This window comes from Neodiprion virginianus, chromosome 2, assembly GCF_021901495.1.
Source record: "Neodiprion virginianus isolate iyNeoVirg1 chromosome 2, iyNeoVirg1.1, whole genome shotgun sequence".
Taxonomy (NCBI): domain Eukaryota; kingdom Metazoa; phylum Arthropoda; class Insecta; order Hymenoptera; family Diprionidae; genus Neodiprion; species Neodiprion virginianus.
Genome location: NC_060878.1, coordinates 27267324 through 27290458, shown reverse-complemented (window position 1 = coordinate 27290458; position 23135 = coordinate 27267324). Strand labels below are relative to the sequence as shown.

General features: G+C 36.3%; 2 protein-coding genes and 1 long non-coding RNA gene across 9 annotated transcripts; 1 reads left to right on the top strand and 2 right to left on the bottom strand.

Moving 5' to 3' along the window:
* The first annotated feature begins 873 nt into the window (after positions 1-873).
* LOC124297410 (fatty-acid amide hydrolase 2) lies at positions 874-16107 on the top strand. 5 transcript variants are annotated; one of them, XM_046748405.1, is made up of 12 exons: positions 874-1044; positions 9189-9368; positions 9715-9934; positions 11543-11760; positions 12175-12286; positions 12551-12708; positions 12823-12966; positions 13101-13202; positions 13306-13470; positions 14624-14806; positions 14878-15020; positions 15626-16107. In XM_046748405.1, exons 1-11 carry the CDS (start codon positions 937-939, stop codon positions 14980-14982), a joined length of 1695 nt encoding a protein of 564 aa, XP_046604361.1. In that variant the 5' UTR covers positions 874-936; the 3' UTR covers positions 14983-15020; positions 15626-16107. The 5 variants fall into 5 exon arrangements, with proteins under 5 accessions (XP_046604361.1, XP_046604360.1, XP_046604362.1 ...); XM_046748404.1 differs by lacking the exon at positions 15626-16107 and having other exon boundaries at positions 14878-15290; XM_046748406.1 differs by lacking the exons at positions 874-1044; positions 15626-16107 and adding an exon at positions 4072-4174 and having other exon boundaries at positions 14878-15290.
* On the bottom strand, positions 2543-4187 carry LOC124297412 (uncharacterized). 2 transcript variants are annotated; one of them, XR_006906605.1, is made up of 3 exons: positions 4027-4187; positions 3072-3332; positions 2543-2701 (listed from the first exon to the last, which is right to left on the bottom strand). It is a non-coding gene; the product is annotated as an uncharacterized LOC124297412 (long non-coding RNA). The 2 variants fall into 2 exon arrangements; XR_006906604.1 differs by having other exon boundaries at positions 3072-4187.
* On the bottom strand, positions 15909-21196 carry LOC124297409 (WD repeat-containing protein 3). Of its 2 annotated transcripts, XM_046748403.1 has the most exons (15): positions 21056-21196; positions 20671-20976; positions 20377-20586; positions 19806-20003; positions 19523-19690; positions 19154-19359; positions 18912-19050; positions 18576-18766; positions 18226-18421; positions 17817-18044; positions 17457-17726; positions 17143-17385; positions 16896-17062; positions 16351-16573; positions 15909-16272 (listed from the first exon to the last, which is right to left on the bottom strand). In XM_046748403.1, exons 2-15 carry the CDS (start codon positions 20839-20841, stop codon positions 16108-16110), a joined length of 2775 nt encoding a protein of 924 aa, XP_046604359.1. In that variant the 5' UTR covers positions 20842-20976; positions 21056-21196; the 3' UTR covers positions 15909-16107. The 2 variants fall into 2 exon arrangements, with proteins under 2 accessions (XP_046604359.1, XP_046604358.1); XM_046748402.1 differs by lacking the exon at positions 21056-21196 and having other exon boundaries at positions 20671-21033.
* Positions 21197-23135: the final 1939 nt, after the last annotated feature.

Below are 23135 nucleotides of genomic sequence, written 5' to 3'. Positions count from 1 at the left end.
CTGGAATAACATGAAAGGTTTATTCTTTTTGACATGTGCTTTTTATGTTCTCCCCGTATCCTTCTCACACGCATCATTGTACCGAATGACAAAATGCATTGTTTATAATTGTACAGCGTTTATTGACAACAGATTATCGTGCATACGTATTATACAAGACAAGAATAGCATCAATTGGTGAATTTTTGGTGTCTAATTACTTTGCTGTCTCGATAGCGGCTCAACCTGAACCTCAGACTTTGACTGTGATTCTTTATTTACAATGAGCAAACTCATTCTTATGGTAATTAACATGTCACCAAGTAGGATTAATACTAACTAAATGTTCACGAAACGTTGGGGGGAATACGCTTCATATGTATATAAGCTACAAAAAATGCCACTCAAGTATACGCTAGTTAAACAATCATTGTGTACCATACACGTATGCATATATATATATATTATGATGCAAAATAACACGTACTAGGAATGTATATATAATTATTCAAATTATTTTCACGTTTCTGAAACTATCTGACGCTCTTTACGTAATACAACTTATCGAATATACACTCCAAACGATACTCTTGAAAACGAAAATACCTTTTACATTGTACTAAACTGAAGGTGTGTATTTATTGTAATTATACTTTTTCGTTTTACAGTAAATAAGTGCTTTCCTATAATCAATGTGACAGCAAAAATTTCGGATAGAAAACCAAATGGCAAGCGTCGATATGCGTTTCAGGCTGCTTTTTCACGTTCCATTTATTTTGTTTTTCAACTTCAATCTCATATTCCGCCCGATCTTGTTAATAATGTTAGACAGGACGAAGGTAGTCTTTTGAGAGGAAACTCGACCTCCTTGACCACAACGATCACGGGAAAGACGCCGAATATCCGTTGCAAGTCAGTCGCTGTGGTCAGTTGGACGCTCACATCCATAGCGTCTGCATGCCTTACCTATATAACGTGCATTCCTCGTTAGCGTCCAGTGTTCTTATTAACTCTGCGAGCTCAAATAGTGAAATACGTCGTTTATCAGTTAATCGCAGATTAACGGTAAGTTTTGTTATTACCGCTGAGTCTGCCGGCAGATACATATCGTGGGTATAAGTACTAATTATGCATAGAACATGTTTTCACCTGGGAAACCCTGGCGAACATTTTCACTGCAACAAATTTTTGCTGCAAACGGCGTACGTGATATATGAACGTTTCCTATTGTTCCGTACAAAAATTGTAAATATTATATGCATAGTTTTTCATGGAGAATTGTTAATTTTCATTAAAAATTGTAGTGTCTTGTATAGATGTTTCACTGACAAAGTACAAATTTTCGTGAACATTTAGAATTTACGAAAACAATTTTTTGTTCAAAATTGTACGAAATTTTCCAATTTCTCTAAAAATTCGCAGAAGATCCTAGAAATCATCTTCATTAGGGAACGGTTGGTCTGTTCCAATTTTCGCAATAAGATCAGGTTGTGGACAGTCTAAAGGTGGGCGAAGAACCCATAAAAAACCGATGTACGTGTTAGATAATAATAGATTATGCAAATTTAAATGTTAAGTAGTTAGTTAAGAATTTAACCGCGTGTCTCAGTTCTGCCAATTTTTATAATATACGCAAGTGATGGGTATAGTCATTTTTTACAGAAGGTTGAAGTTAGTAACGTTACCGCAACGAAACATTGGGGAAAAAATCACTATTTTCCTATTTTTACAACTACTTTTAAAGAACTAAGATTTAAAAATGTCAGTACGTTGTCTTGTATGGTCTTTCATTACGGTTTGCTGGATTTTAAACGACTCTAAAATCGGAAGGTAATAGTTTCTCATCAGCATGAATCTTTACCCTAACGTTATTAATTTCAACATGATTTTTTTGGTCACTGAACCAGGTCAATGTCATAATTCGCCGTCGTGTGTGTACCACTTATATATGTAAATTATTTTATACTGAAGTTTTATTCAATGACAGCAATATAATTAAAATTACTGCTTATAATATCTTCACATTGTTTGAATCGTTCCGAAAAATACTGATATTTTATCGACAGCGAGTAACACATTCGTGTAGTGTTCACTGCACGCACATTATAATTCAAACTCTTGTGTATAATAAATGCTCCCGAACGACTTTGGTAAAAGTACACGAGTATACTGTAATTACATCCCAACCCGATTTCCGAAATGTTTCATTATGCGGCAAACAGACCTTAAGAGTAATACAACGCTATTGCACTCCAAATATCAGACATCAGCATTAACTTGTCTAGATGTCAGGTTCACGGACCTGCCGGTAAATGTGCTGAGGAATGCGGCAATGAGAACATCGGCTCGTCTATTTCACGTGACATATATCGGTGTCGATGATACGATGGCGGTATTATATCCAAGACTGGGTTAATTGCGATCACATTGCACTATTGAAAATTAGTAAATATTAAATAGTACTCAGTATCGATGATTCGTTTAAGGGGGGAGCCTGCTTTAGAGGTTTCAAAAAATCGCTTTTTTCGAGGATTTTTTTGGGAAGGAAAGAAATATCCGATTGAAACGAAACTTTCAGGGTTTATTGTTATGTATTTCAACAGTCTTCTCGAATTTTTTCATTAGGATACATGTCATGTTATGCCTGGTACAACCATTTCACCGAGGCGTCTCGAGTATGCATTTGTCGTGCGGCGGGAAAGGTGCAGGTCGCAATTTCCATCTGAAACAAAGAAACCAAAAAAATTTTTACTTCTCAATAGTGTAGCTTCTAGTTAAACCAAGAAAATTCCACAAAAAGTGAAAAATTCAACAATTTTTCGCAAATTAATAAAAAAAATTCATTTTTCTTGGGAAAAGAATTCACTTTAGATTGTTTAAAAAGTGGGTTAATCTTAACTTTCTTAAGGTTTTTTAGGTTCAACTAGAAGAGAATTTCATCCCGAGTACAATGCAATTTGTCTCGTTTCGATAGGACGTTTAGTTTTTTCCCTATCTTTCCCGCCAATTAGGAAAAAGCGTAAAAATGAAAAACGGAGAAATCGTGCGTCAAAGTTTTCGTACATAAAAAATCGTAATTTTCTTGAACTTACCGCATTAATATGCTAATCAGCGATTCCTGGTCCATAGAGTTGCCCTTCTGACTCTTCAAAAAACTGGTTCAGACTCTTGAAAAAACTGGTTGAAAACTTCAAAAAACCGCTCGTATACCTGCTCGACGCTTGCTCACTATTTCTGCGTCTTTTATGTTACACTAATGTGGCTTAGGCGTCTTTTTATGCCTGCGTTTCGTACGTAAGGTAATCGTGTTTGCGACAGCACAAGAAAATAGCATCGGAATACGTAACCCTGCACTTTAAAAAAAAATACAAATTGTAAACCACAGTTTTGTTACTTAAAGTATAGCGTGCGCCATGGAGACAGTCTTTTTCGCCTCTCGTATTTGCAATGTTCTTCTTTTAACGGCCTCGATTATGTATAACGGTCCGTTATAATCTTCCGTTTTCATTATTGTTGTCGTACGAAAAGTATAACCAGCGTAATATTGACGGTCAACGACAGTAAAAACGGAAGATTATAACGGGCCGTTATTCATTTATTCCTGTTAGTTGCAACAATCACGTTGCAGGATTTAGTTTCATTTATTTTTCTCGAAGTATTTCTCCGCGTATGCTAGATATCCGATAAGAAAACAGCAGTAGGCACTGCTTAGGTGTAAAAATTGACCTACAAGATACGTTACAGTTAAATCAAGGAACGATAATCATCTGTTGACACATGAGTGATTACACCATCCCAGAATTGAGTGACGATCAGAAAGTTTACATTTTATCAAGAAAAGATAGGCAGCTAAAAAAACTCATTTTTCAGTTTTCATTGGCAATTCTATACGACACAAACAAACGTTGTGTGCTAGATAGAAACGATAGTAATGCACAATTATTCAGTCTAGATTTCGAAATTTTCATTTATCCTTCGAATAATTCATCAGCCACCGTCATGACAACGGTCTACATGTATCAACAATAATTATGGCTTTTAACCAACGTTCGCGCGGCACTTGATCGTTTCCACTTCCACCTCCTATGTCTCTTTGCCAATGTCCACACACGACTTATGGTTATGCTCGAAGTCCCACCAGTACGTCAATTACTCCTACCAACTACGTTACTTGGCAATACGACAGCTGTTCACGGTACATCTCGTCCTCAAAAATACTCACACAAATCATAAACCTGAGGAAATTTACTCCTGCTTCGCCTCTACGCCGGCACTCAAGTTATCGGAATCGCGATGCCAGTGTGGCGATAACACTAGGCCGAATAGTGTAACACGCTTACATCGTGTCTGTTGATCATCGCGTGTTGTAATTCTACGAAAAGTCTGTGTACAATCTATTTACCCAGGTTATTTACGGAAATCCTGCGAAAATCAGATTTACGATTAATTTTTCAATAACCAAAATGAATCTCGCGCTAAGTTTTATTACGTTATTGTTTACGGAACAGCAGTTCGACTTTGAGGTAAATCTTTTCACATACATATAATATATCCCGATTTTTAATAAATAATGCATAGTGTAGAATGATTTGTATTTCTTTGATATGGATTTTTACCTCCCATGGGTTTATTTTAATTAGAATTAACGTACACTTTTTCTTTCTTATTCAAGTATCTTATAAACTTATGCGTTAATATCATTTTTACTTAATTTACTTAAAATTTGTACAGGTCCTTGATTGCAACACTTTCTATCGTATGACCGGATAATTATTTAACTAAAACCAATTTTAATTGAGAAAACGGTGACCTGTCGAAAAAAAAGTTCGATTTTCAACGCTTGTTATTAACAAATGAATAACCATTTCTCTAAATCTTACGATCATACGGCGGGAAGTGTTACAAGGATCAAGGATCTGTCCAAATTTCAAGTCGATCGAACGAATAGATTTCGAGACCATACCGCGGCCGAACATTTTTTATTTTTTTAGAATACCGGTACCAAAATATTGCAATTCCGGTACATATCGGTAATATCGGTAAATGGTGAAATATCACAGGTTCGATAAATCACGGAATACCGTAATACGGGTGTAGGTATACCGAATATCGACATTCGGTAGACACCTAAATGTTTATTCATTTATTTTTTAACCATCTAGGAACGCTCTCTGACCTTGACCCAACGAGACTACTCGTTTGAAATTAAGCTGTGATTCACTGGAAATGAATACCGAATAGCGGGATTAAGAATAAAATTATTCATATTGCAAGGTGTAAAGCAAGTTAACTATAACCGAACATTATTGAGTGGAATATTAATTGTGCTATTGCGTGCCAGTTATATCGGAGCAACTGCGTAAAGGATCCAACTTTTATACAAAATATTTGTGATAAAAGTCCAGGTTATTTGTGACAGTAAAGATAATTAATTGTTTCTTTTTCTTTTGCGTGAATTTGATTTTGCTAATACCTCAGCCGTTTCGTTTACAGTTAATAATACTCGCTATTTGTTTCGTAGGTGTGTATTTAGATTACCAGTATTTAGTAGATTCCAATACAGATTTTTTCAGTCCTTTGCCAACGATATGTGTAGATTCGAGTCTACTGAAACATAGATGTTTGGGGATTCATCGAAGTTTCGGATTTGCGGTGTTTACCGATAATTTGGTATCTATCGAAACTTTGATTTTGCCGTATTTGATTGAAATTTTGGTACTTGGGGATTTATTGAAATGTCGGCATTTTGGTTAACCGCAACTACCGGACACGAAACCCGTATCTAAATACGAAAACGGTATCGAAATATCTAATTTTCAATACCACGCACCCCCAATTAACAATATCGCCGTTATCAATTGATATTTTTCAATAAGAAAGCAACTTAACCTTCATAGAACCTTGTACCAACTGTGTAAAGGTCTGACATTGGCCTTATAATACCCCCGTAAAAAAGATGTTGCAAGTTCGACGTGTTTTTTGGACCGAATCATTATCATAGTACCTTAAATAATATCTTAATTTTTTATTACGACCGAGAAATATGGTTCTTGGTAAAAAAATATTTGAAAAAAATTGTACAATCTGAATAAATAACAAATGTATGTGCAAAGCTCGAATTTAATCAATGATCAAAGACGGCATTATTTTCAGTATTGACCGATATATAATCACACTAAATATTTTTACCAAGTTTTAATTATTAAGAATTACATTCTACCAATATTTAAATCATGATTCTAACAAAATCCATTTACCTAGGATTTCTCACAGCCTGAGAGTTTTTTTTACTATTTGATTAATCGTTGAGTTAAGGGAGCAAAGTATAAATCATTAAATGATACGTCATTTGAAAGAAAACAGCTACAAGCCTTGTAATTTTTTTCTGCATAAAAACAGACACTTTGTATTTTTCCAACACGTGCGGATCATTTAGCCACGTGACAGAAGTTACTTATCCTGCTTAATTACCTATTTCATATTATACCTGCAGATGATTTGTGTAAAATATACGGTGACGATCTCGCGATATTCAAGTAGGAATAAACAGATTATGAGCACCTTGAAACTGTCGAAAGTGTGCGCCAACGGCTGTACGGGCGATAATATCGTTAATATAATATATTGTGCACATATTTGGAGTTTCAATGCGCGTCACGAGCGTGCCTTTCATCTAGGTAGTGTTAATTTTTTTACGGCACTGTTCCTGGCTCTTCACCGTCCGAAAATCATTTCAACTAGATATTCAGATTTACACGCCTTGAGAAACGCGTAAACCGTATGCAGATTATGCACTTTCAACATACTCACAACTGCACTCTTCGCATTGCGTACATACAATGCAAACATTCATCATCAAGGTTCCCGCAATTAGCTTGTACTTAGGGCTGTGTATTTATTTAGTCTCGTTTCTCAGGCCTTATTCCATCCCTGTGAAAAATGGCAACCAGTTTACGCAGCGTTTATAATATTACGAATTATCCTCGACCGAATAAGTCACTGATGATTTTTTTATTTTTTTTTTGGTTTTCGATTCCAACTGTTGGACGATGCGAGTTATAAAATAATGTCAATGGCGAAACCGTCGTAGGTAATTTTTATGTACTATAGGTTCATCTGTAATGATAACGAGAGATGAATTTAAAAAATTGTGTACTATTTATTCGCATAATGAATTTTTAACGCATATCCAGGAAGGTTTTCGTTCGATTGGAATATATGAGTTTGTAGGTATCTAGAGTGATGAAATGTAACTCGCACGATTTCTGATTCCATCGATATACCACAAATCATAGGTGGAACCACGGTTAACTTGTCGGCTATAGTATTGCCGTATAAATATATTGTGCGTTTTATTATATTAGCCTCGTTTCCTGTTCGTATAAAAATTTGGATTCCAGTTGTAATGAATTTTGTTTATTGATTATAAGTGAAATATAAGAGAAAAGGAAATAAACAGACAATTACGAGAAATAGTTGTTGACGATCAAAGAGAAAATTATGCGTTTATTTGGGTCATTTTGGTTTAATAAGTCAATTATAATTTAATAGCACATAATTCCAAATTTATAGTCCCTGCACGTCGCAACCCAACAAACTTGGTTTGATAGTTTAAAAAATATAAGTAGACGGCACAGGTGCATAAGTTGAAAGATATGAAAGACGATAGTCGAGTAAGAATACAACAAAATAGTAACAATAACATAAAAGCGGACGGTAAAAGGGTATATAGATAAAATCGAGCGGAACAACTATTCGAAGAATTTGAAGGGAGAGTGTTTGATGTGTCGTGTTTATAATTTTAGAATGGCGTGACTTTATTTATTGTTTCATTTCACGACGAAAGCAATATCGAAAATAACACGTTTTTACTTTATATCTATATATTATTATATATAGATAATGACAATCATTTCGTGACCATGGTATGGTTGTACATATAGATAGCCAATGATTACTTCGATCTCAAACGCCAAAAGTCGAAAGAATCGTGGATAGTAAATTTATTAGTATAGAGTTGAAAATCCATTTTATATTAATTTTGTTCTTTTATCGATGTTTTATACATTCTACACCGACTTGACGATCCTACAAAGTTTCATAAAAAAATGGGAGGAGGAGAGAGAGGCAATTATACCTATCGCGTGTTCTTTATGAAATAAAAGACACATGAGCGAAATTCTGATCACGAGCCTTTCATATTTAATAACTTAACACTGATATTTAGATCTCGTAACGCAGCTTGGTCGAGGAACTTGTAACGCTGCGCAGTACGCTTTATAATATTTCACTGGGGATATTCTGTCTCCGAGTGTTTAAGCGCCTCATTATTAAACCGCTGTTAAATAGAAAATATAATCATAATTCAAGTAATGGCAAATACCGTAGTCACAAGTAACGACCGCTAAGACTGCGTGCGTTGGTCGTTGGCATTCACGCACACGTTTTGCGACATCGCAATGCATACTTTCAGAGAGTTCGAGGACTAAGCGATTCTAATTTACCTGAGCATTTAACGATTTTCAGACTTGGGTTATTTATTTCTCAGTATGAAACTTTACGGTTTTTAATCATTACATCAACCAAGAAAGAGAAATTTCTGCTCCCTTTATTAAATGGGGTACGTATCCATGGTAAAGTTGCCGGATAAGTGGTTCGATCTAGTCTTTGTACAGGGAACCATTTGGGTCCTTACATGCATATGGATAAATTTACGAGTAAGTCCACACGCAGATCGGACAACGAGAATAAAATCTCAATAGGTTCCTTTAAAGTCTGGACCCAATCACCTATCCAGCATTTTTACCAGGCATGTAATAATCGCAGTTACAGGTTTGTACCGTATGAACTATGCGAGCATAGTACATTCAGACGAGCAGTACGAGAAATAAATCCAGTATAGACAAAAATCTAGCAAATGGTTGGGACATTTCTAATGGAAATTTACCAAAATAAATGGCAATATACAAGGCTACGCAGAGTGTCGAAAACTTGACATCAAAATGTAGGCATGTTAAGTTACACACACAAATACAGTATTTCTAATCAATTCAAAGATTCCGCATGGAAAATTTTCCAGTGGGCAAAAAAATATAAGTACACGTAAAAAACATTGTGTCGTTAGTGGTAAACCGATTAGCTTTGACTGCAACTCATCATGTTCATGTTTCGAGTGATAAATCATTACCAGGAAACATCATGTTTTTCAGGAGATGCTTAATGCGGTGACAAAGCGAATCATACGTGGACTATTGTTTTGCCTCTATTGCCTTATGAGCCCGGTGATACTCTATCGAGCTCTAGGATCACGGAAGCGATGTTCACTTGTCCGCAACAAATTGCTACTTCTGTCCGCCACTGAGCTCGCCAGAAAGATTCGCGAACAACAGGTGAGGTTCAATTTTATAATCCAACTATGTTGAATTCGTACCTTTACACGTGGTCTGTCCAACGTGTGAACCACTGCTAATGACCCGAATCGAGTAGCGGTCGGACCTGAATTCAAGTCTTTCGAAATCATGATAATTGTAATGTAAATTTGCAAATTTTTCAATCACCGGTATGGTTCTTGGTTCGATGTGGAATCTCTCTACAGCAAAGTTCGAGTATTGTGCGTTAAAGTGGTGCCCACTTGAGACTCCAGACTCCAATCGTGCAGTACTTCAAGATTGGTGCTTACTTAGATGCTGTTAGAAATCTAGACGTGTACATTTCAATCGAGGACATGTCTGTTAGATCACAAGTGAGGAAGTCGTGACGGCCTATATCACAAGATGCAGAGACGTCAATCCCGTGATCAACGCAATCGTCGAAACGCGGTACGATCTTGCCATTCAAGAGGCTAGGGAAGCTGACAAGATGATACGCCTGGGTCACAAGAGCCTCGATGAAATCGCACGGGATACTCCGCTTCTGGGGATTCCCATTACGGTCAAAGGGAGTATTGCTGTGCAGGGTAGGTGTCATCGAAAATTTCAAGGCGTTGATTGTAGCTGATTTCGTGATTTGTGACGATTTCGTTTTCGGCTAAAAATATACCGATCTTTCCTAAACTACACCGAGAAGAATTTCATTTGTTACGGTAACTAGAAAAATTCAGTCAAACAGTTGTTGACTTTTCTATACATAACAGTTTTCTGGATCACGCAGATAACAAAATCAGTGACTTTCTTTTCAACGGTGAGAATGTATATGCGACAATTTTAAAAGTACGAGAATTGTTTTTTAAGCACAATGCATAACAGATCGGGGTCCCGAATCATTAACAAGAGTTTAGGACATGAGTAAATGAAAAATACGCGAAACTGTTTTGAATTCTGAATACACATCACGCAAAAGTTTTCCTGGAAATAGGAATGTGTAAAAATTACTCTGCGATAATTAATCGAACAACTGTATTTTTTTCATTACCGAATGATGTTTTTATTGTAACAACAGACCATATACTCCCAGAAAGAACTGCTCTGCTTATGAAATACCCGTTTTCTTCCATCGAGCTTAAATCAAATTTTTCAGGCAAATTTTGACAGCGCAAATAACCGCGAAAAGTACGCGCAGCGATTCAGATAGATAGTTCTACGCGACAAGTTACATCATTTGGAGATTAAAGATAAGTGACAAAGTAAAACAGTTATCATTAGGTAGCTTAAATCTGCAAGATTATAGATCGATTATTGATTTTAGACGATAGACGCAATACATTTTCAATAATTTCATATATTTATCTCTTTCGATTAAAACAATTTTATTTACTAAATTTTAACCGAACTCTGAAAAACCTTTTCTACGATCTTAATAGTAAATACGTTTTATGAAAAAACCATGAAATTTTTTTTAATGCACAGAAACGTTGGAAGAATTCGAAATCATTGAAGTTAATCAAAGTAAGGTTTTACCTCAAATACAAACAAGTTTTAAAGATTTTTATGTGATGAATTTTTTTGCTTACGTAAACGAAGAAAAAATCTTTGAAGTTTGATTTACAATAGTAGCTTATTAATATTGGATCTAGGATGGGTAGTCGAGTTGCGACATAATCAGCTAACTTCATTTGATTTACAATTAGCTAAAATTCACCTTTGTTCTACCTGGCGCATTACTCTATTATAGTACCGAGTATTCTAAGGGGGTCATCTAGTGTGAAGGCTGCTTTTTTTTTATACTTTTTGGGTATTCTTTTAAGACAAACCATTGAAATAAAATTTCTCATAATTTTCAGATTATATTTATTGACATTTAAAAAAAACATTGTACATTTTTTTGAAGATGAAATATTGAATATAACTTAATGTATACTGCCCGATAGGAACGTATGTAAAAAGGTGCCTGAGTATAGAAATAAATCCGGTCGTTCTGCGCATCTGAAATTAAAATGAAATGGTATTTTTACTTTTAGGCTTGTCGCTATTAAACGAATGCCGGTTGTTTTTTTCTGTTTTTTTTTTTATAACCCTGCTTTATGTCTACGCTCAAGCACATTTATTTTTACATACGTTCTTACTACTAACAATATTACCAACAGTATTTCCGTAACTTTGAAATGAGCATTCAATTTTCAAAATAGGTATGAACCATGCAGCCGGAAGGAAATGGCCAGAGATTCCACGAGCTTTGTGCGACGCGGATGCGGTGCAAAGAGTGCGAGAGGCTGGAGGCATTGTGCTTCTTGTGAGCAACACACCGGAATTGTGCATGTGCTGGGAGACATACAACAATGTGACTGGGATGACCGTGAATCCCTACGATACAAGGAGAACGGCAGGTGGTTCATCAGGGGGTGAGGTACTGCCATATTTTCAAAATAGTTTAACAATCAATCACTAATTTCAAGTTCCGTCGGTTTATCGTACAACGATCGTAGAGAATAATCCAAACCACCTTTGGTTCTCAGACCGTTTTTTATCATAATGGATACCAACATCCATTACACCGCGTGAGTTACATCCGCATACGTCTGCTGCCTCTGACATAACTAATCGGGTAAATTGTTACAGCCAAATATGGTTGCCAGGTATAATTATAATCTGTAGCCTTGACCATGAATGTCATCGTCCAGCGCTATCGTTCATGACGTACTGTTTCGCAGACGTACCTTTTACTTCCATCTCCAACTCATACTCGGGTTTGCAGACTCGCAGCAAGATTCTCGCACGGGTCGGTCAATGTTTAACATTTTAATGTTTTACTCTTTTTCAGGCTGCCCTGCTCGGCTCCGCAGCATCGCTTCTAAGTCTCTCCTCCGATATTGGAGGCTCAGCTCGACTTCCAGCCATGTTTTGCGGAATATTTGGTCACAAACCTACACCAGGTGATTTTTTATACGATTCCAAAGATGGGGACTGTTTCTGCAATCTTCTCTCCGCCGTTACTTACCTGGTTTTGAATCACAATTCTTGCATTATTTTAACGATCTTCATATGTTGACACGTCGCACTTGGCAGTTCCAACAAAAGTTACCGCTCTTAGTCTTGGACTCGAAAAACTGATCTGCCAATCACTCTGAGTATTGGTGTATTTTTTGGACTGGAGAAAAACGTTAGCAAATGACTGAGCAATCATTTTCCGATTTCAGGTTTCGTTTCAACGAATGGGCACATGCCAGGATCAAACGATAAAGCCTGGCCTAATTTTTTCACCTTGGGACCAATGGTCAGATACGCTGAGGACTTGCCACTACTACTGAAGGCCATGTGCCAAAGTAGCGGATCAAAATTAAAATTGGACGATAAGGTGAACCAACAATTACTCGTGTGATTAATAGTACGACGATATTCATGAGTAACTTATAACCATGTGTCGGTAGTTCACGTCTTATAGAAAAATTAGTAATTTCTTCACTTACAGGTACCATTGAGAGACATAAAGTTCTTCTACATGGAAGACGACTGCGGTTCTGGAGCAACAAGCTCTATAGACCGAGATATAAAACGAGCGATTCGACGGCTGATTGAACACCTCAATTCCCTACAGGGTGTAATGGTGCAAAAGGTAATGTGTGTGAATGATTCTAACAAGTAACTGAGATAAATTAAACGAATCTCGTATTAATTGTAAAACACATCAGAAATCATATAAAATAAGAAGAGCCGATGAGCAAAAAGTAATGATAAATAATGTAACAGGCAGAGTTGACGGACATGAAGTACTCATTCGAAGTGATGGCCGCGATTCTTTTGCACATCGATGGAGTTGAGAGCATTTATAGCAAGAAATCAAATCCCCAAGTAAGAATATTTAATGGTGTTCAGCAGGGCTTATAAATGCTCTGTTTCAGATTCGATGCATAAAAAACCAACGAGTAATTTAGCACTAATTATTCATTCGTAGGAGTCGAAAAGCGTCACTGTAGAGATTCTGAGGTACCTTTGCTGCATGTCCCCTCATACGTTTCCCAGCATATCGTACGGGGTTCTTAAAAAGGTTAATAATGCAACGCCGCAGACCTATTTCAAGATGGTTGAAAAGAATGCAGCCATAAAGAAGCAGTTTGCGGTACGTTAATCAGAATAAATAACCAAACATTTAGTTTAATTAGCAAAATTGTCCACTAACGACAAAGCGATTAAGGGGGTCCCCAAGTCTCAAGAATAACTTTTATTGATTTTTGGTTTTGGGTATATTACTGTAGGCAGGTCCGTTATTTTTATTTTGATTAGTCACCGAACCCGAAATTAGCAAAATTAAAGAAGTTATGCGCAGAAATGTCGAGTCCCGCTTCGCCATTACGCGGTTGTTTTTGATAACGGTAACCGTTGTCAACGCTGCTTTTTGCACACCATGACTTCAGTGGCTAAACAGCTATAATGTTCATGTTATGAAATAATTTTTTTTTTTCAAATTAAACCTGAAACTGCGTACTTTTAAACCCAATTTGCTCAAGTTTGCCTTTCCTTACTCCCGAACTCATGCAATTTTGAAAATCGCAAACCTTATACAACGCTCTGGTGTTAGGAACCCTCTTTTTGTATCAACTTCGAAATCTGCAAAAAAAATTCCGTTGGTATTAATATCTAGTGAGAAGTCTGTACCAAAATTCTAAAGTTCGTTTTCACAACTCGATAACTGAACGTTAAAAGCATTCTGGTGAAATTCATACATTGGAATTGGATTGATTAACTGGCAATAGTTTTCAACCCGAAAACTTAACGTCTGTTACGTTTTTCACCATCGGCTAATTTCAATGAATTTCCATTAAACATCATTAACCCCTTGGCTTGTAATACTGTATGAGACCCGTGATACAGTTCAAGGACCAAATATGGAAAACATGAGTCGAGTCTAAGTGCGAATTTGTTGTTGGCTGTGCTACGCGCGGTTATATTAGTTACACAGGAAATAACTCTTGAAAGCACCCGGTCCGAGGTACGCGGTCGCCGCCAGCATCAATGCATTTGTTTGTGACATTTACCGCGATTGGTAAAAACTGGCATCCTCTTAAAGACGCCTGCGGACGCATAATGATGCTTACCAACCCATCCCTCCCTTGCCCGCGCAAGCTCATTGTTTTTCCGAAAGGATATGGTGGCTTCGGTTGTAATTATTATTACTATTCTATTATCAGATTTTTTAAAAATCACATGTTCGGACCTATTAAGGTCATTTGCATAAACGCATACACCCTTACCTAGTATTTGTACTCTTTTAGGACCTACTCGGTGATAATGGTGTTCTAATCTATCCTACATTTGTGTCGGCCGCCCATTATCCCTACGAGATATACCACAAGGTCTGCAACGTATCATATTTGGCAATTTTCAACTCCCTCGGACTTCCAGTAACGCAATGTCCTCTGGGGTTTAACAGAAACGGATTACCGATCGGTGTCCAGGTATAGAAATTTTTCAAAAACTAATTTACACCTTTTTTTTCTATAATTACTCCAAACGCTTTCTTCTACAGATTGTTGCAAATCCCGGATGTGATCACCTCACACTTTCCGTAGCGCGGGAAATTGAAAGAGCATTCGGCGGATGGCAACAACCAACAACAGGCGAGAAAGTTTGACCAATAAAACTGCAGGACCTTACAATCCTTAGATTTGGGTAAATTTGGACAGAACTTTGATGCTTACATTTAAATCGGTTGTTGATAGCATTATGTAGTAGATTGAATTTGTACCACACCAAGGGAAACGTTATCATTCATCACGTGAACACTTCATTCCTTGCTGAACATTAATTAATGATTGTACTAGGTTTGGTTTGATTTCGTCCCTAAAAACCACTCGAAGCAAAGATTCCCCATTAAAGGCCGTGAAAATGAAAATAAACAAGTGGTTAATTTGGCTAACCTTGATGAGCCCAGCTTAGAAATTTCTGCTGTGATGCGTTTCATGCCCATAAAACATTAAGTGAAATTTTATTCCTCACGTCATTTAAATAACTCGAAAAATACATGACGAATAAAATCCAAAATTTATTCAGTTCCAAGTGCAGCAAAGCACTGTTGATTAAAGATCATTCAAACTCGGTCATTCATTTTAGAGATATCGAGGGACAGAAAATCGATTTCAAACACACGCAGACCAAGCGTCAGTGCGAAAATGATTCACTAGACCTCAAACGTCGATTTCTGGTGAAAACTCGATTTATTATTTTCGAGGTGATTTTAATAATTTTTTCAATCTTTTTTTTTTCATTGAAAATAGAATGGCGGGAAGTTGAAAAGAAAATGAAAAGCAATGCGAATCCTATTGCAGCGAATTTTCAGCTTACAGAAACAACTTTGATGACATTTTCAACTTGTAATGTAAAAGTTCTCAAATATTTGAAATCGTGTAACTCATATTCATTGTGAACAATTGAGACATGAGCAGTTATTACTGAGTAACAACTTCAACTAAGAAAAGTGATAAAGGTAATTAAACTAAGAGTAACAATAACAATTAAAGGAGTACAAATAGAAATTAAAAGTGAGAAACTTTTCGTATCTTTACACATCTAGTAACTAGCTTGCATGGTAATGCGAAGGAGTAATCTATTTTTTACAATTTGGTAAAGAAAAGTGACATTAAAGTTATAAATTTTAAAAGAAAACGTGATTCATAGTAAGGACATAAACCAGTTAAATCCTTGTCCATATGCGATCAAGAGTTTAATTTATGTACAAAATGTAATATTGAAATATTAACTACAGAGTCATAATTGCCCTTTTCAAGGCCCTCTCCTTGTTTCGTCTCACTTTGTTTTTCTGTTTCCGCGACTTTGTCGCGTCTTTGAACAACTGGACACCCTCACGTTCTTCGATAGCACGTTGAGTGTACGCCATGCCATACAAGTTGTATCCGACTGTATCCTGCAATGGTCAGAAATAAGTGAAATTTAGCTAATGCCAGCTTATACATTTCACAGTCGATAATAGCGAAAGTTATACCCTTAGCGCGGTTATCCTTTCCAAGCTCAGTTTTTTTATCATCTCCAACGTTGTCAACAATTCTTTACTTGTCACAATCGGCCCATGATGAGCGTGAACCAGGCTAATAGTCAATCTTGATACTAGCTCAGTCTGATAATCCCCTTTTAAAAGTTTTGGCAGGATCTTTAGAATTTCACACACTGCTGAGTACGGTAAAAGCAACAAAGCTTCCTCCAACTCACTGAAAATTAGATAAAAATAACGCGTTGAAAATAAAACCTTGATCGAAAAAACTTCAATACTTATTGTTAGTTTGATTTTGTTACTTTCTAGAAGAACTTCGTATGAGGAAAAAAGATTCTGACAACTGCACTCCAGTTAGTTCTGTTACCTCGTGAGAACTATTCATATTATAATTTGCAGCTCTTGAGATTCACTAATAACTACCGAATGTTAACATTTTTCTCGTAACATGAAACCATTGCCTCGGATGAGTATATGTAGAATGTGAATAGTAATAAGTTTTCGGGGCAATTATAACAAACAATTTCCGACCACTATACCTTGCTCGAACGCGTTTCACAGTTTCCAAAAGGAAATCTTCTGTAGTAGAACATGAATAAGCCTGCATCAGGGGTGGCACAGGAGGTAAAGGATTCGCAGGTACGACTTCTGCCAATTGTTCTTCATACTGTTTAGATACTTCCAGACATTCTAGTATTAACTCGGCCTGAAATATATTATTAATATTTTTTTTCTTTCACTTTCCACAGTTACAGAAATCGCACGGCCAATAATTGTTTTTTTTACCGCTTTTTCGCTGTTTACAGTTTTCCTGGAAGGCAATGATTGCGCCTTCTGGCCCTGAACCGCACTTGTTTCTCCCGTAGCTAAATCATTGTCCAACTTTTCTCTCTCCTCTTCAGCTTCATCTTCCAGAACTAAAGGCTCTGCAGAACGTTCATATAATCTAACGACCTTGTCTGATCCACATGATGAAACATAAATGCCATTTGGAGAAACTGCACAGTTCCAGGCTTCACCTGAGTGACCCTACATAATAGTAACAAGAGGAATTTAGAATGACTTAGTCAACGATAGTCGTATCTCAAGAAATATCTTACCTGTAAGGTGATAATTTTTTGAAAAATATCTGCATCCCACTGTTTGACCTTTCCGTCTTTGCCACAAGTGAAAAAGTAGTGTGTTTTTGGAACAAACGCCAGACCCGTCACTGAATCGTCATGAGCGAATAGCGATTTATGACAATCCCCAAAGTCAAGACCCCAAATTTTAACATTCCGATCTGCAGAGCCAGTTGCAATCAGAGTAGAATCACTTGATATGTCCATACATATCACTGGGAGCTTGTGACCATACAAGGATACGAAGAACTAAAAAGAAAATATGGTAAAATTTTTTCATTTTCCGTAGCAACAGCTTAGGATATGATGCAGAAAACGACATTTCAAATAGTTATCTACCTTAAATGTATCCAAAAAGAAAATCTTCACGGTGGAATCTAGTAAGGCGACAGCAATTAATCTGCTATCAGGACTGATTCTGATTGCTAAAACGCTTTCCTCGAGCTTTAGGGTTCTAGTGTGCAGGACGGACAGAAGCTTGGCTTTAGTCTCGCTCTCAGGATCTTCAATCAGCTCAAAGTTCCAAAACTTGACAGTTCCATCGCCGCCTCCACTAGCCACACCTCTCTAAATGGTAGTATTTGGATTAGAAATACAATAGTATAGATTTCGTTCGAGAAGAAAAGATAACAAAGAGTTGCAAAAAATCCAATAAACACATTTTATTTTTGTATAATGAAGCGAGAGAGAAAAAAGGAATCTCCTGTATTAATACAAACAAACGTTATTTTGATTTGAAAATCTTCACCATATCGGGGTAGAGAACGACACTCCACAGTTCTTTACTGTGAGCTGGAATTTCCTCAAGAATATCACCAGCGGCAATGTCAATTATCAGCATTTTGCCATCCTTCAATCCAACAATTAGATGCCTATCCCCAGGTGCAAAACAAGCAGTCAATGCGTAACCACATTCTACTGTTCTCAAACAGGCAAGCGAAGGTCTACAAAAATTAAGTACAATGTCACATGATTGAAAAAAAAACCTTCCCTATATTCTGGCTTGAGGGAGAACAAGGATAATGAACTTTCTCACTTTGAATTCAACATTATTGATTGCTAAAACTTTCACCAAAGATATTTCAAAAAGACGTTTACCTATTCCATAATTTCACTGAATCACCACTAGCCGTGGCTAAAGCTAAGTTATCAGAGCTAAAGCATAATGCTCTGACGTCTGTCCGATGACCATAGGTTGTAAGAGACCTCAGAAGCCTAGACTCGATATCCGTGTCACCAATAGTTGCTGAATGGAGTTCAATACTGTTGTTATTGGCGCAAATGCAGATCTGAAATATTGATTGAGCTACACTACTTGATTAACATAAAGTTGACTGTAATTTGTAGCACCTTCAACGTTTTGAGGACTGATTTGTTGCTGAAATTCGCGATAGTTTACATATAATACTCAGATAAAACCACAATCAAGCCTACCCTGAGTTCTCCTCCTTTGCCCAAAACCAGATCAAGTCCTTTGGCTTTGTTTGAAGCTTTGATCACTGGGAGACGCTTAATTTCATTTTTCAAAGACAATGTTGAGTCCGTCTCAATTTCTTCTACTGGCTTTCCTTCCCTTATAATAAAGAATTGAGCAATAAATTCATTTTGTTAAATGCGAATTTTTTGTTGACCATGTTTTTAACAATATTATTATCGCATAAAATTTTGAGACCCACTTCGCAGCCTTTCGTTTTTCCTTTTTTTGTCTTTTTAGCAGCCTTGTCTGCACGAGGTCGTCAGGCAAAAAGTGGAATATTTCGACAGTGTTATCTGTTCCATGACACGCCATTACACGACTTGTGGCATCGGAACCCAAAGAAACTATTCGTCCACGACCAACCCTTAGAATACTACCAATTTTTTCGCATCGCAGTGGATATCTCTAAAATTACAGAGCACAAATCAAATACTTTCACAGATGCAAGTAGTTTTTCTACATCGGATGAAAAATTTACCCAAAGTAAAAATTCATCAAAAAACTTGAGTGGGAATTGATATAATTGCAAATGTTGACCAGATCATTTACTAAAAATTTATCCACATACCGCGTCATCTATATCTCCTTCTTCGCTTGTATTCAATGTCAGTAAGCTTACAGGAGCATCTGCATTCTTGCTGACATCAGCAAAATATATCTTCCATACAAACAATTCGTTTTCATTGGATCCTGTGATTAAATATTTATCTTCCTTGGCTAGGGTCAAGCCCCAGACCTAATGGAGAAAAAAAAATGATGAAAAATTTATCATTCGACATCAAATGGTGTAATTGTACTAAAATGATAAATCAATATCTAAAACTTAGAGAACTGACGACTTTGTTCACTACCTCTGATCTGTGTCCAACGAGTGTTTTGAAATTGTGCTGAGTATCCAAATCCCAGAATTTAACAAAGGTATCTTTGCTCGAGCTAATAATTATGTCATGTTCTGCTAGGAACATTACTTGGGTGACACTACCCTTATGACCAGACAAACGACATACCCCAGTCTCTGCCACTATGTCCCAAACTATAATGTCCGTATCCTATTTTGAAATAAATAGAATAGAAATCATTAATTATTCTTTGAAAAGAGAATTTTCAATTTAATCTCTTTCCGAAGTAGAGAATATACAAGAGTCAAATACCACAACCCGTGGTAAATTTATTTTTCCAAAATTAATATATAACTTGGAGTGATTTAATCAGTAAAAAATTTGAAAAAATGGGGGCCGAAAGAATTCAAACTTTTAACTGCTAACAAGAATTATGCATCAAATTTTCTCGGTATCGGAAGTTTAAAATCTTTTCATACAACAGTAATTATGATATGTTAATCTATAATTCCACTCCTACTAAACAGGTTTGTAACGCTTTTCACAAGCTAAAGATAAGTTCTATATAAAGAGTATAATATACCTTAGATCCAGAGGCGACTCGGTGGCCTAAGTTATCATAAGCCAACGATGTGACTTCAGATCGATGTCCAATAAATATGCTGATCGTTTCTCCAGAGCGGAGATCAAACGTTTTAACTGCCCCATCCGCATAACCGACAGCAAGATGTCGTTTGTTTGGCGATGCAGCTAGCTGAGTGGCAATTGAAGTCTCACCCAATAAAACTTGCGCCTTGTAAAAAAGTACAGAAAAATGTGAGCGTGAAATCATTCTGATCCAATTCAGCTATCGCAAGGAATGTAAATAGATAGGTACCTTTTCTCCAAGACGGAGGTCCCAGATAATAACATGCTCGCAAGCACCAGCGGCTACGAATCTACCCTCCTGACCCTCCAAGGTTACAAATACGGTATTGCACCTCGGACTTGCGATGATATTTAAATTTCCGGCTGGTACATACCTCAAATACTGTTTTGTCAAACCCATCGCGTCACTCGACTATACAATTTCTTGACGTTCTTTGACTCTCAAATCGATCTCAGTTCACGTAAGACATGATCTAAGGTTTCCGTTTATAGTCCTCTTTTTTACCTTATAAACTCTTCTTCAAGTTATTGTTGGCTGTAAAACACAAGTTGCTTCTATTTGTTTAGGTTATGTCTTGATCGCATTTGTAATTTCAAAGTGGAAAATAACTAACCTCACCGTTACCTCGTGGTCCATAAACCGTTGACTAAAAATATATAAAGACTCACCGCCCTGGGTTATTTTTCGTAACAGTTTACCGGGTCTGAGGGTGTTGGCAGTTTCACGTATTATCAACCAAGTAAAGGACCACGCTGGTAAAAAAAGTTCTTCATAACAAACAATTAACGCGTGCCAAACGTTGGTAGCAGTTGAGTAAATCCCGTAGAAGAAATATGTAGGCCGAAATTATGCAACGGAAAAATGAATGTCAATCAAATTTATGAACGTGTATCGTTTATACTTATATGAATATATTAAATGTTTTATAGACGACCGTAGCACGTCCAAAATGCTCAATTTATTTTTTACAAGTTTTTGTCAAGTCAACTTTGAGCTGCAAATATTTTGGAACATTTTTTAATTGATTCATTTTTAGTTCCAATCGTTTCAGGAATTTTTTTATGAATAATTCTTTTCGATACGTTGAGCACTTTTAGTATTATGAATTGAAAATATTTAATGTCTCACGTTTTGAAAATATCCGAAAAATTCTGAAACGCTTATCTCTTTGCTAGAAGCACGTTGAAAATATGTAGAGGATGAATCTATTTTTTGAAAATTTGGAAGCGGTAATTGGATTTTAACTCAGAAAAATTACAAAACTGCTTGAATAAATACAAAAATGAATAGTGAAAATGTATCAATCATGAGGTTCACTACAAATTAACTGGAATGAAGAATAAAAGTTTTGTGAAGTTATTTCAAATTTCTATAAGGTGTTAAGATAGTCTTTCAGTAATACAACTTTTGGAAGCGTGACGAAGAATAGGTAAAAAAATTTATTTTACCTTTTATATAATATTAACGTATGTACCTATCAAACGATATTTTTCTTCTCTATTGTTGAAATGCTACACATTGATTATCGTCGATACATGGTTTTTCAAAGTGCTAAAAAAGACGGGTAAAAATCTTTTTCTCGCGGGGCAAATTTTGAAATATTCATAATTACATAAATTACATTATTGAAAAATCAACGGTTGTTTTTCAATAACTGATTTTCAAGTGGTATAACCCGTCAACTTTCAAATCATTCAATCCTCTTTCCAACGCAACATTATCCGTAACGTCAATTTTCATCCTGCCAGCTATACGTACTAACGTTATCAGAAGATACTCATAGTTATAATCTGCTATGTCGCATTTTGAAGCTGGAAGTTGAAGTGTGTATAGTGACACCCTGGACTGTTGCACATTTGTTAATTTATTTAATTTCAATAAGTGAGAATGGATAATGCTGGAATCAATTCTTGAGGCGCTGTAAACTCCGAGAGGAATCGATTGCGCGCAGTGCGGAATCGCTACGAACAGGTCAAAAGTTACGTACGAAATACATAAAATCTGCACAGAATTTTCACAGAAGTAGGGAAGAAAAATCAAATAGTCATAACCACACAGTTTCAGACTCAATTCAGTACAATTTATTCAATTATACGCATTAATCCTAGTGCAAGTGCTTGGGTGTCAGTGTGTAGTAATTTAACAAGATCATGAACAGAATTGAAGTGACAGACAAGAAGAAATGCCAAAATGTGACATGTAATTACGCGTAGATGACGAGTCCGTCTAACAGCCGCTCGTCGGAACTAATTCACTACCCCTAAAACACAAATCGAATTACTAATTTGTTCATCTGTTTATTTATTTATTGATGAATTTATAAATTTTACGGACCAAAAGTTTTTTTTACATATAAACTACAGATTAGCTTCAATAGGCAAGCCAGTACTATATTTTCTTGTAACTGTTACGAAAATTTAATGTTTGTGCAACAATAAATTGTTGTTAAAGCCTTATTTAACTAAAAAGGTAGAGCAAACCTCAAAAACTGATTTTGCGTTGCAATTACCAAAAAAGGGATCGACAATAGCGCAAAATGATTAGGCGTACCGCGTTTTTCGTAATTCCAACGATATTCAAACAGTTTTTTTAATGATACCTGTTTTACTGAATTTTTCTAGTTACCGTAACAAATGAAATTTTTCTCAGTAAAATTCTGAATTGTTCATTTCTCGATTAAGAATTTTCGTAAG